The 14,541-nt window shown below is 48.9% G+C and overlaps 1 protein-coding gene across 4 annotated transcripts in view; it reads left to right on the top strand.

The window, feature by feature from the left end:
* The window catches only part of syt19 (synaptotagmin XIX), a 95,677-nt gene extending 94,982 nt beyond the window's left edge, over positions 1 to 695 (top strand). For all 4 annotated transcript variants that reach the window (XM_086008006.1, XM_086008010.1, XM_086008007.1 and 1 more), the window contains one exon: positions 40 to 695. In XM_086008006.1, coding sequence (XP_085864132.1) covers positions 40 to 347 — 308 coding nt within the window. In that variant the 3' untranslated portion in view covers positions 348 to 695. The remainder of the gene's footprint in view (positions 1 to 39) is intronic.
* The last annotated feature ends 13,846 nt before the right edge of the window (positions 696 to 14,541 follow it).

The following is a 14,541-nucleotide window of genomic DNA, read 5'->3' as shown; positions in this document are numbered from 1 at the left end:
CTGGTTCAGTCTGACCTTGTTTGCTCCTTTTCCTTTCAGGTATTTACACAAGAGTAGATTTCTATGTCAAGCAACACAAAGTGAAGCACCAGAAAACACCAGTAAAGCCGAAGTCTGAAGTAACTGTGTTTGATGAAGTTATTTTGTTCACTGTATCAGATTCTATTATTAATCAGTCCATGATTATAACCTCTGTGTATGAAATTTCACTCTCCAAAGACAGTGCAAAGCATCTTTTAGGTCGTGCATACGTGGGAAGGAAGAAATCCAAAGAGGGTGATCATTGGCTCTCTATGCTGCAATCCTTACGACAGCCTGTGCCAAAGTGGCATCCACTCTTAATCTAAGCCCACCCTCTGGGATCTGTCTCACCATCACCATTGATTATCTCTTGAAGACAACAGAAATGTGGCAGCGGATGCCGAGAGCGCAGTGTGCACTCTCTCTTTTTAAGCCAATGCAATTCTATATTATGTGCTACGTAGAATTCTGCAAAAAGCATTAAATGAATTCAGTTGAAATATTCACAAATGTTCATGAAACCTGAAGAGAAATTACATATACAATGGAATCACAGGATTGATTCTGAATCGTAAAATAAAGAACATTGAACTACAATCCAGCACCGTGCCTGTTAACCAGGAGTTAGCTTGTATGTTTAAGTAATAATAGCATAAAGAATCATTCCTATTCAATCATCGCTTGAGCTACTTGCTTTCTGGTTATTGCAGCTTTTAGAAGTTGCTGGGCCAGCTAGAGAAAGGCACAGCTGAGCCAGAGTGGAAAAGCCTCCACTGGCACTGGCTGATTGACTGCTCATCAATTATTAATGTATCTCCAGTATTTCCACAAATGTTCTCATAGAAACATAGAAGATAGGAGCAGGAGTAGGCCATTCGGCCCCTCGAGCCTGCTCCGCCATTCAATGCGATCATGGCTGATCATCCAAATTCAATACCCTGTCCCTGCTTTCTCCCCATATCCCTTGATCCCTTTAGCCTTAAGAAATATATCTAACTCCTTCTTGAATATATTTAATGAATTGGCCTCAACTGTCTTCTGTGGTAGAGAATTCCACAGGTTCACCACTGTCTGGGTGAAGAAATTCCTCCTCATCTCAGTCCTAAATGGCTTACCCCTTATCCTTAGACTGTGACCCCTGGTTCTGGACTCCCCCGCCATCGGGAACAGCCTTCCTGCATCTAGTCTGTCTAGTCCTGTTAGAATTTTATAAGTTTCAATGAGATCCCCTCTCATTCTTCTAAACTCTAGCCAATATAAGCCTAATCGACCCAATCTCTCCTCATACGTCATTCCTGCCATCTCAGGTATCAGTCTGGTGAATCTTCGCTGCACTCCCTCCATGGCAAGAACATCCTTCCTCAGATAAGGCGACCAAAACTGCACACAATACTCAAGGTGTGATCTCACCAAGGCCCTGTACAACTGCAGCAAGACATCCTTGCTCCTGTACTTGAATCCTCTCGCTATGAAGGCCAACATACCATTTGCCTTCTTAAACGCCTGCTGCACCTGCATGCTTACCTTCAGCGACTGGTGCACAAGGACACCCAGGTCTCGTTGCACTTCCCCTTTTCCCAATCTATTGCCGTTCAGATAATAATCTGCCTTCCTGTTTTTGTCACCAAAGTGGATAACCTCGCATTTATCCACATTATACTGCATCTGCCATGCATCTGCCCAATTGCCCAACCTGTCCAAATCATACTGGAGTTTCTCTGCATCCTCCTCACAGCACACATGCCCACCCAGCTTTGTGTTGTCTGCAAACTTGGAGATATTACATCTAGTTCCCTCGTCTAGATCATTAATATATATTGTGAATAGCTGGGGTCCCAGCACCGATCCCTGCGATACCCCATTAGTCACTGCCTTCCATTCAGAAAAAGATCCGTTTATTCCAACTCTTTGCTTCCCGTCTGCCAACCAGTTTTCTATCCAAGTCAGTACCTTACCCCCAATCCCATATGCTTTAACTTTGCATGCGCTAGTCTCTTATGCGGGACCTTATCGAAAGCCTTCTGAAAGTCCAAATACACCACGTCCACTGGTTCTCCCTTATCTATTCTACCAGTTACATCCTCAAAAAATTCCAGTGGATTAGTCAAGCCTGATTTACCTTTTGTAAATCCATGTTGACTTTGTCCGATCCTGTCACTGTTTTCCAAGTGCTCTGCTATTACATCTTTTATAATGGACTCTAGCATTTTCCCCACTACCGATGTCAGGCTTACCGGTCTATAATTCCCCGTTTTTTCTCTACCACCTTTTTTAAATAGTGGGGTTACATTAGCTACCCTCTGTTAGATCTGTGTACCTTGATGTTGTGTGTCCTTCAATAACTAGGCAAGAGACTGCAGGGAACAATCAACAGGTGTTTACTGGATGAGGGTTACTCTAAAACTAACGGTACAGATCCCTACTCAGGGTTTATATACAGGTGTGGTCACTGCCGGTACTACAGTATACAGGAGCTGTAAAAAGTAGTTCTCCCCTTAAAGGTACATACACTACAATTCCTCCCCTTTTAGATTAACAGTACCATAACATTCATTTAACAATTAACACTTTTAACATGCAACATTAACTGAAAATAGTCCATTTATAAATTCAGTCTTTGGGGCGGCTTCCTGATCCTTTCTGGATAGCGCCTTTCCTGAGTGTCTTGCTCTTGGTGCGGAGGCGATTCTGACCCCCTGTCGTCGGTTGGTTCATCAGCTTCCGATGCTACTGTTTCTGGGGTAGATGCTACCTGTATGTCGGGTTCATCACCAGGTACGCGAGACATGGGGTTGACTCGTTCCTGTGACTAGGATCTGGTCAACATGGCATCTCACAATGTTCTCCCCAATATCCACTGTGTACATTAGTGGCCCCTGCCGTGTGCATATCGTTCCTGGTTGCCATTTCTCTGTTCGGTAGTCGCGGGCCAAGACTGGTTGCCCTACATTGAAGCTCCTTGTCGGCTTCTCGTTGATGTGCTGGAATTGCTTATTCTCAACATCTCTTCGTACATTTGGTCTGAGCAAATCCAGACAAGATCTCAACCTTCGGTTAAAGAACATCATGGCCAGGGTCTGGTTGGTGACTGCATGTGTCGCATTTCTGTAGGCTAACAGGAAATTGTCCACCTTATGCTGCAGTGGAATGTCGTCATCGCACATGGCCTTTACTGCCTTTTTAAAGGTTTGTACGAACCTCTCAGCCAATCCATTTGTGGCTGGATGATACGGGGCGGATGTGTAATGCCTTACCCCATTCCTTTTCATGAATCTTCGAAACTCTTCGGACACAAACTGTGGTCCGTTATCAGAGCAAATCTGCTCTGGCAAGCCGTTCCTGGCAAATATGGTCCGTAGGACTGCAATCGTTTTCTCCGTGGTGGTGGACGACATTTTGATCACCTCAGGCCATTTCGAGTGCGCATCCACGGCTATTAAAAACATTGAGTCCATGAATGGACCAGCAAAATCAATATGCACCCATTGCCACGGAGAGGAGGGCCACTCCCATGGGTGTAGAGGGGCATGTGGTGGTGCATTTTGGACCTTCTGGCATCCTGAGCAGCTCTTTGTCAGGTCCTTGATTTGCTGATCGATCCCCGGCCACCACACATAAGCCCTAGCAAGGCTTTTCATTTTCACCCCTCCCAGATGGCCTTCGTGAAGCTGATTGAGCACTCTCCCCCTTAACTTGGGTGGAATTACCACTCGGGATCCACACATCACTGTCCCCTGGCATACTGACAGCTGTTCTCTTCTGGATCAGAATGCTGGCAAGTGAGTTGCCATGTGTTGGCCATCCCTTCACCGTCAAGTCATATACCCGAGACAGTGTCGGGTCATTTCGGGTCTCCTTCTCTATATCAGCGTTCAATTATAGTCGAATAAAATATTTCGATAGGGTCCATTGCTGGTGCTTCCTCCGCAGTAGTCAGTGGCAGGCGTGATAGCCCATCAGCGTTTCCATGCTGTTTCGTGCCCTTATACTCGATTTCATATTGGTTCGCCCCTAGAAAAAGGGACCATCTTTGTAGCCATTCCGAAGTCATCACCGGAACGCCCTTCTTTGGATTAAAGATGGAGACAAGTGGTTGGTGGTCAGTCAGCAAGGTGAACTTCTGCCCGTGCAGATAGTGGTTGAACTTTTTCACTCCCCACACTAGGCTGAGGGCCTCCCTGTCAATCTGGGCGTAGTTACGCTCGGCTGAGGTTAGTGACCGAGGCGCAAAGGCTACTGGCCTCTCCGAGCCGTCAGGGAATTTGTGCGACAGCACCGCTCCAATGCCATAGGGTGATGCATCACACGCCAACCGAATTGGTAGTGCTGGGTCGAAATGAGCCAACACCTCTTTTGATGTGATCAATTCTTTGCACTTCTGGAAAGCTCGTTTACATTCGTCATTCCACTTCCATGGTACCCCCGTTTGCAGTAGGATGTTCAGTGGGTGTAGTACTGTAGACAAATTCGGCAAGAACTTATGGTAGTAGTTCACCAGCCCGAGGAACGACCTCAGTTGTGACACATTTTCCGGTGCTGGAGCCTTGACTACTGCTTCAATCTTTTATGGGGACTTATGTAACCCCTCTTCATCAATAACGTGGCCACAATACGAGATCTGCTTCTGGAAAAACTCGCATTTGTGGCGATTAGCTCGGAGCCCATATTCCTTCAATCTATTGAGCACCTGCTCCAGGTTGGCGAGGTGATCACTGTCATTTTCGCCCGTGACCAGGATGTTGTCCAAATAACACTGGGTCCCTGGAATCCCTTGCAGGACTTGATCCATTGCCCTTTGCCAAATAGCCGGAGCTGATGCTACCCCGAACACCAGACGGTTGTATTGGTAGAGACCTTTATGAGTGTTGATCGTGAGGTACTGTTTCGAGGCTTCTTCTACCTCCATTTGCAGGTACGCCTGGGCCAGATCAATCTTAGTGAAGCATTTCCCTCCAGATAGCGAGGCGAAAATATCTTCAATCCGCGGAAGCGGATATTGTACCGTGTGAAGGACTGGGTTCACTGTCACCTTAAAGTCCCCACAGATGCGAACCTTCTTTGGTTCCCCAGGCGTATTACTCAATGACCTCTTCATTACAGGAACGATGGGTGTAGCCCACTCGCTCCAGTCCACTTTGGACAGTACTCCTGAACATTCCAAACCTTCCAGCTCTGCTTCGACGGCTGGTCGGATCGCATAAGGCACCAGTCTGGCCTTAAAAAAACTTTGGGCTTGCATTTTCCTCTATTTTGATCGTCGCTGTTATGCCTTTTAGTGTTCCGAGTCCCTCCTGGAACACTTCTTGTGCGTCAGTTAGCATTTTTGACAGTTGTCCAGGTGTGACGTCGTCATCCTTTTTGGCCTCTACAGTCAGTGCTTGTATGGAATGCCAATCTAGCTGTATCTTCCGGATCCATTCACGTCCTAGTAGTGGTGGTCCTCCATCTGGCAATACAGATAGGTCCATTTTTGGTGTTTCCTTGCCGTTATATATAACGTTCACCCTTATTTTTCCTTTGGGGTAGACTTTTTGCCCCGTGTACATCTTCAAGACAATCTCTGTATCTCTCAAGGGTATATGTGAGAATAGCCGCTTGTAGTCCCTTCGGTTTATGACTGTTAGGGCTGATCCTGTGTCCAATTCCATTTTCACTTGGACTCCGGCTATCTTGAGCGTGACCCAGATAGTTTGGTGATCCTCCGTTTTGATCACATTATGTAGTTTCAGACAACCCAGCTCCTTGCTTCCGGAGTCTGTATCACTTTTCTGTTCGTCTGAACTACTCTCCATCACCTTATGTACCTTCTTGTACTTCTCCTGTGGAGATTTCTTGCTGCTGGTTTTCTTTCCTGACCTGCAGACTCTTGCTATGTGTCCTACTTTTCCACACTGTCTGCACACTTTGTCCTTGAACCAGCAATCATTATGGTTGTGTGTTGTTCTGCCGCAGCGATAGCACTTCACTGTTCCATATGACATTTCATTTGTGCCATATTCTTGCGGTCTCCGTTGTATCTCTGCAACACCCCGTGCGGCTGCTTCGTGTGATACTGCCATGCTGAAAGCCTTGTCCAGCGTAAGATCCTTTTCTGATAGAAGCCGTTTCTGGGTTCCTTCACTTTGAAGCCCACACACAAACTTGTCCCTTAAAGTATCTGCTAGTCCCGTTCCAAACTTGCAGTGTTTTGATAGCTTGCGCAGTTCCGTTAAATACTCAGCATTACTTTCATCTTTATGCTGGTTCCTTTTGTGAAACTTAAATCTTTCTGCTATCAGCAGCGGTGTGGGGTTTAAGTGGTCCTGTAGGATTGACACTATGTTTTCAAAATCCTTTTCCACTGGCTTCTCTGGGGTTACTAGGTTTTGCAGTAAGCCATACGTTTTTGCACCCATTGAATTCAACAATACCAGCGCTTTCCTGTCATCTGGCACTTCATTCGCCTTGCAGTACACTTCTATGCGTTCGACATATGTCGCCCAATCTTCGCCTTCATTGTCGAACGCTGTGACACTGCCACTCTTCGGCATCCCTGGGTGTGATTAGACTGGCTCAAAATGGCGTCTCCCACGCTCTCCCTTCTTCTCCGCTGCGGCTCAAAATGGCGTCTCCCGCGCTTTCCTTTCTTTCCGCGCTCTCCCTTCTTCTCCGCTGTGGCTCAAAATGGCATCTCCTGCGCTCTCCCTTCTTCTCTGCTGCGGCTCAAATGGCGTCTCCCGCGCTTTCCTTTCTTCCCTGCTGACGCTGCTCAGCCCTTGAACACCGGCTGCGCTCTGCACGTTTTCCTGCGCGCCTCTCTCTCTCGTTGACACTGCTCGCCCCTTGAACACCGGCTACGCTCTGCTCTCTCTCGTTGATGCCGCTCGGTCCTGAACACCGGCTGCGCCCTGTGCGCTCTACCCTCTCTCTTCTCCTGTCGACGCCGCTCGGTCCTGAACACCGGCTGCGCCCTGTGCGCTCTGCCCTCTCTCTTCTCCCGTCGACGCTGCTCGGCCTTTTTCTGTGCCGTTGGTCGGCTCTAGCCGCCGCTGTCCGGGAAGGGTCTGCGCCGTACCTGTTGCCAGCCCGTTTCGCTGGACCACCGACTGGAGAACCAAGCCCAGCTCTCAACAGCCTCCCCTGCGATGTTCAAGTCTCCGCTGGATGGTCGACGCCCGTACTTCTGGACTCGGCCTTCTTCTTTCAGTGTTCTCCAGGAGCGAATCCCTGGGAGGTGATGCAGAGTTGCAGGTAGGTTTGAATCTTCTCGTCGCCAATGTTAGATCCGTGTATCTTGATGTTGTGTGTCCTTCAATAACTAGGCAAGAGACTGCAGGGAACAATCAACAGGTGTTTACTGGATGAGGGTTACTCTAAAACTAACTGTACAGATCCCTACTCAGGGTTTATATACAGGTGTGGTCACTGCCGGTACTACAGTATACAGGAGCTGTAAAAAGTAGTTCTCCCCTTAAAAGTACATACACTACACCCTCCAATCCATGGGAACTGTTCCAGAGTCTATAGAATTTTGGAAGATGACCAGCAATGCATCTACTATTTCTAGGGCACTTCCTTAAGTACCCTAGGATGTAGATTAACAGGCCCTGGGGATTTATCGGCCTTCAATCCCATCAATTTCCCTAACACCATTTCCCTACAAATACTGATTTCATTCAGTTCCTCCCTCTCATTAGACCCTATGTTCCCCGACATCTCTGGGAGTTTATTTGTGTCCTCCTTTGTGAAGACAGAACCAAAGTATGTATTTAATTGGTCTGTTATTTCTTTGTTCCCCATTATAAATTCCCCTGATTCTGACTGCAAGGGACCAACGCTTGACTTTACCAATCTTTTTCTTTTCACATATAGTTCTCAATTTGAAGAACAATATTTAGTCAATCAGACTTGTTAAAAACATCAAATTATGTATTTTTACATTTATGAAATCAAATCACCAGATCCAATTTAGTTTTTAAGTCAAATAGCTAAATAAAAAAGCTGTAGGAATCAAATGTGTCATATTTGAAGAGTACAGGTTCAGACCCATGTTGAAAATAGATGAAATACAATCTCTTACAAAAGTCAGCTTTATTAAAGTAATGCAAATACCAGTCCAACATGCTTACCTCTAATAGGTTTCTCCTGGGGTGTTTCGGCAATGCTGCTTTAGTTGGATGGAGTTGATGCTTCTTCTAACATCCTGACTGAAAGAATTTGCCAGCCAGGCTATTTGCATCTCTTATGATTACCACAGCTGCTTTGGCCATCTATTTTCTGCATTCCTTGACAGACTTGTATTGCCACTTTAGTGGCCCATGGCCCACAGTGCTCTGCCACACAAATATATTTGGACAAAACCCACAATTAGGGCTACAGACTTTTTGGGTAAAGACAGTAATGACTTCCAGACATTTGTAAGAATACAACCAAAGCAACAGTTTAAAACCATACTAATTCTTACTAGTGACACTTTTGATTTGCCAGCTGAAATAGCAACACAGATAATGGCCCAGAATTTGCTGGAGTGGGGCATCTCACACCTGAGCGCCGAAAGTTGGATTCTTTTCCTCACCTTTCAGCTCCAATTAATTTTGCACCACAAATTCCTGGAAGTGCGAATTGATAATGGTGCAGTAAGGTCAACAGGGCATCTAGGACCTTGGTGAATGATGGGACCAACAGTCAACCACCTTAACCAATTAAATTTAAGGATAGAGAAAGAAACAGGGCGAACAATGGAGAAGGAAATAGGGTGAATTAAAACTCCACAGTGTCAATTGTTCCCTTTCTGGGCCAAAGAGGTTCAGTGGCATTGCAGGAACATAAATCTTATCATTAAAAGGGTCCTTATGTCGTGAAATACCAGCCCTAACTTTCCGCAGCGATTTCTTGAAACTCACGGGGAGATTGACAGCAAGCTCCCGTTTTTGTGAGGCTAACAGCGGAGCAGCACAGATCATCCAGCAATTTGTGGCGATTCGCAATTCACAGCGTATCTCTTCCTCGCCACAAATTGATGGATTTTCTACATACTAATAACGGCATACGCATTAAACTCAGCGTTACTTCGCCAGCAAATTTTGGCCCAATGTGGTAACATGGCTTCACTTCAATAGGACCTACTTTTCCTCTGAGAGATATTTAGAGAAACCATCTTACAGTAACATCAACGCACAATAAATCAAATCACTTCTTGCAGTGGAGTTTGGTTCTGTATAACGTGAGCTGCAAACACTGCCAAACCTCACTGACTGCTGGGTTGATCTCACCAGCGTTTCGCTGTTCTTACAACCTCATCCCCCATTGTATAGTATTTCAGTGACTTCACACCATCTGCAATATTATTTAAACACTGGCAGAACACAGAAAAGCTTACCTCACAATATTTGAATTGAAATGTTGTTTCCCTTAAGCACCATTATTTATTCTTTTACTTGGTTCCCTGAAATACTATACTTGCAAATTTTTTAGTAAAAGCTTTATGGCGCACAGGGGGAAATTGTGACTTGCAAATGTTACCAATCTGTATGGTTCCGTTCTTTACTTAGTTCACAGCTATTTTCAAAAATCACACCCTTTAGTGTGGTTTCTTACAAACCAACTCTCTGTGGTAAGTGTGCTCAGCTCTTTTAAAATTAGTAGCTTTTCATGCCCTAAACATCTCCTCCTGCATGAACCACAATTATATAAGTACTCTTTAAATTGTAAAATATTGCTAACTACCAAGGACTAAAATCTGATTATTTTCAGATGCAACCTCTCAGTAACACAGTGATACGCTTCATCCTCTAGATGGCGCTGTTTTGCACTTAATGGAAGAGTATAATGCTATTTAAAATGTTTTGTATCACTCCATTAATTAATTACATATTGTAATAAGGGGGGGCGGGCAAGTCGGAGGATCTGCTGGATTTCTAGTTGCCACATGGTCCAAAATAAGTTTAGTTATCCTAAAACTGTCCGAATTTTTTGAGGAATATTGGCCTAGAAATTCAGTTGGGCGCGCCAGCCGTTAGCGCCTTAGGGGGAGTAGATCTCGAGCGCTAGGCGCTTATCGCCCGGGCGCAGCGCGATCTGCGCCTCTCCCCAACTTCAGGACACATTTAGCGCCGGCGTAAAGTCTTAGCGCGCGCCCTGCTGCGCGCGCAGATCATGACGTCATTTAATAGTGCAACGCCCTTTGTGCGCCCCAAACCAGAACTTCACTCGCGCCGGCCCATTGTGCGCCGGGCATCCCGAGCGACTGTGAAGTGGAACGGTACACAGGCCAGCCGGGCCGGGGGGAGCGCTAATTAAAGGGCACTTACCCAGCAGTATAAAGGCCAGCCATTTTGCAGCATTCACTCTTGTGCAACGGTTTTTTGGACAGAGACCAAGGAGGAGAGTTTACTGGTTTGGACCAACACTTGGACAGGTATTTTTGGCTCAGGCCAGAGCTTACCAATTATCTTAGCCTTCATTCAGAGCTCAGTGTTTGCCAGCATATAATGGGGGCTGCATTGGGTGGCAACGCTGAATTTCAGCCTTATGCCAGAAGGGCTTACAGACGCCGTGAGAGAGTGGCAGCCCTGGCTAGACGCAGAGGGGGCAACAGGCGTCGCCAACTGAGGCCTTACCCACGCAGGGTATACCGCCAGCAGACCTCCTATCTGACCATGTCTGCCGCGATGTGTGTTAGGAGGCTGCGATTCCAAAGGGAGGTGGTAACAGACATCTGCCGGCTGCTTCAGAGAGATCTGCAGCCACAGCTGATGCGCAGGACATCTCTGTCGGTGGCAGTGAAGGTGACGGTGGCTCTCAACTTCTATGCCTCCGGCTCCTTCCAATCCGCTACTGGGGACATCGCTTGATGTGCCTCAATAATTCCGAGACTCGATGTTAGCGAAACAAAACAAGGCTTTTATTAACTTAGAAGATAACACGCAGTGGAGAGAGGTATCTTCCATCTGGAGATCTGCAGTACTGGATATGAGGCCAGACTGTTTGCTTACATAGGGGCCGGGTATGGGCGGAGCCCTACACACAATGCATTCCATACATTCCAATATACAATACAATGGTGAGGAGAAACCTGAAACCAACCACAGTCACAGGCAGTGATATACAATACAATGGTGAGGAGAAACCTGAAACCGACCACAGTCACAGGCAGTGATGAATGGAATATTTCATCACATTCACCCCTTCTATAGATATAGTCTGTCCGGGGGTTTGGTAGTCCTCTGCGACCGACGTGGCTGATGTGGTGTCGCGGGTGTCGGCTGGGTGTCCCCGGGGGCCTCCTGGGTCTCTGCCGGGGGTGCCGCCAGGGTTGTTGAAGGGGTAGTTGGTGGGGGTGCCGTTGGTCGATGTTCTTCCGGGGGTGATGAAAGAGTAGTGGGTGGGTAAGGGTTGCTGCGATCGTTGTCGCTGCTATCGCCGTGGTTGTTGTCGTTACCGGCTGGGGCGACGTCTTTTTTGGACACGGTGTCCTCCCTTCCGTCGGCGTGCCGGACATATGCGTATTGGGGGTTGGCGTGGAGTAGGTACACTGGCTCCACGAGAGGGTCCGTCTTGTGGCCCCTCATATGCCTTCGCACAAATACCGGACCTGGGGTGGAGAGCCATGACGGCATGGATACGCCTGAGGTGGATTTCCGGGGAAAGACAAACATTCGTTCATGAGGCGTGGCATTAGTGGCAGTACACAATAGCGACCGTATCGAATGGAGCACATCCGAGAGGACTTCCTGCCAGCGGGAGATAGGGAGGCCCTTGGTCCTTAGAGCTAGAGTGACTGCTTTCCATACTGTCCCGTTCTCTCGCTCCACTTGGCCGTTACCCCGGGGGTTGTAGCTGGTGGTACGGCTCGTGGCGATCCCCCTGGACAGCATGTACTGGCGTAGCTCTTCACTCATGAAGGACGCCCCCCTATCCGTATGGATGTAGCTCGGCATACCGAACAGGCAGAACAGGCTGTTGAGGCATTTAATGGCCGTGGCGCTGGTCATGTCTGGGCAGGGGAAGGCGAATGGGAACCGGGAGTATTCGTCCACAATGTTCAGGAAGTAAACATTGCGGTCGACGGATGGGAGGGGGCCCTTGAAATCTAAGCTGAGCCGCTCGAAGGGCCGTGTAGCTTTGATTAAGTGGGCTCTATCTGGGCGGTAGAACCGAGGCTTGCACTCAGCGCAAGTGCGGCAGTTCCTGGTCAGAGACCGAACTTCCTCAATCGAGTAGGGTAAGTTACGGGACTTTATGAAGTGGAACAGCCGCGTGACCCCTGGGTGGCAGAGGTCGTTGTGGAGGGTCTGTAGCCGATCCCCGGTGACGCTGGCACACATCCCTCGTGAGAGGGCGTCAGGGGATTTGTTAAGGGCCCCTGGCCGGTAAATGATGTCATACTCGAAGGTGGAGAGCTCGATCCGCCACCTAAGAATCTTATCATTTTTAATCTTCCCCCTCTGTTTATTATTGAACATAAACGCTACCGACCGCTGGTCGGTAAGTAGGGTGAAGCGTTTGCCGGCTAGGTAGTGGCGCCAGTGGCGCACTGCCTCCACGATGGCTTGGGCCTCCTTTTCCACGGAGGAGTGTCTGATCTCGGGCCCTTGGAGGGTCCTCGAGAAGAAAGCTACGGGCCGCCCCGCCTGGTTTAGGGTGGCCGCCAAGGCGAAGTCAGACGCATCACTTTCCACTTGAAATGGAGTGTTCTCGTCCACTGCCTGTAGCGTGGCCCGCTCAATATCCTGCTTAATGCTTTTGAAGGCGGCGTGGGCCTCAGCAGAGAGCGGAAAAGAGGATGCTTTCAAGAGGGGGCGGGCTTTGTCGGAGTAGTTGGGGACCCATTGGGAATAATAAGAAAATAACCCCAGGCACCTTTTCAGGGCTTTGGGAGTGTTGGGCAGGGGCAGCTCCCGTAGGGGGCGCAATCGGTCGGGGTCTGGTCCGATTTCCCCATTCTCCACCACGCTGCCTAGTATGCAGAGGCGCGTGGTGTTGAAAATGCACTTGTCCTCGTTGTAGGTGAGGTTGAGTTTTTGTGCGGTTTCCAGGAACCTCTCGAGGTTCGAGTCGTGATCCTGCTGGTTGTGACCGCAGATGGTGACGTTGTCGAGGTAGGGGAAGGTTGCCTGCAAGTGGTGGTCATCGACCATGCGGTCCATCTCCCTCTGGAAGACCGAGACCCCATTCGTCACCCCAAAGGGGACTCTGAGGAATTGGTAGAGGCGTCCGTTCGCCTCGAAGGCGGTGTACGGGCGGTCCTCTGGTCTGATAGGGAGCTGGTGGTACGCTGATTTAAGGTCGATGGTGGAGAACACCCGGTATTGGGCGATTTGGTTCACCATTTCTGATATGCGGGGTAGCGGGTAGGCGTCTAGTTGGGTGTACCTGTTGATCGTTTGGCTATAGTCGATCACCATCCGTTTCTTCTCGCTACCCCTTACCACTACCACTTGGGCACGCCACGGGCTGTTGCTGCGTTCAATAATGCGCTCTTTCAGGAGCCTGTCTACCTCGGTCGCGATAAACCGCCTGTCCTCCCAGCTGTACCTCCTGCTTTTGGTCGCTATTGGCCGGCAGTTAGGGGTAAGGTTCGCGAATAGCGAAGGCGGCTTTACCTTCAGGGTAGCCAGACCGCACACTGTGAGGGGCGGCTGGGACCCACCGTACTTGAGCGTGATGCTTTGGTGGTTGCACTGGAAATCCAGGCCCAAGATCACGCTCGCACATAGATTCTTCATGATTAATACTTTAAAATTATCATAAACAGTTCCGTTAACGGACAATTGTACCGTGCAGTAACCCAGAATGGTCGATGTTTGGGTTTTATCAGCCATAGAGATGGTACCCTGAGTAGGGACCACCTTCAGGGAGAGTTGTTGTGCCAGTTCAGGGTGGATAAAACTCTCCGTGCTTCCACTGTCAATTAAACATTTAACCCTGCACCCGTTTACCTCGATGTCCACCATTGATTTGGATAGCGGGTGCGGCCTGGTCTGGTCCACTGTGACCGATGCCACTGTAGGGCCCTGATCGAGACAAGATGGCGTCCACGTTGTCTGCTCATAAGATGGCGGACCCCACGAGGTCAGGCAAGATGGCGTCCAAGATGGCCGCTCCCACGGCACGCACGCGGCGGTGGCGGGTTTTCCGGCGGTTGGTTTTCTGGCGGGGTTCCCTCTGCACACCTTCCCGAAGTGCCCCTTCTTACCGCACTTAAAGCAGGTGGTGCCTTTCGCCGGGCACAGGTTTCTGGTATGCTTTGGCTGCCCGCAGAAGTAGCAGTTGGGTCCCCGACGCGTCGCGGCTGTCGTAGGGCTTCTGGGGGGAGAGCGGGGCCCCGACGGTGTCGGGCTGCTGGGCGGGGAAGATGCCTTCCAAGATGGCGGCGCCCTTGGTGCACACGTGGCGGCGTGGACGGCGCGGGCTGAAGAGTAGGCGTCCGAGTTTCTCTGGGCCACATCCAGGGATCGCGCGGTGTCCGCAGCCTGTTTCAGGTCCAATCCCGTTTTTTCCAGCAGTCTTTGCCGGATGTAAGTGGAGCTGAGGCCTGTG

The sequence above is a fragment of the Somniosus microcephalus genome, chromosome 15, assembly GCF_052327205.1.
Source record: "Somniosus microcephalus isolate GS21.2 chromosome 15, FLI_Smic_1.0, whole genome shotgun sequence".
Taxonomy (NCBI): domain Eukaryota; kingdom Metazoa; phylum Chordata; class Chondrichthyes; order Squaliformes; family Somniosidae; genus Somniosus; species Somniosus microcephalus.
This window is presented reverse-complemented; position numbering and strand designations above follow the sequence as displayed.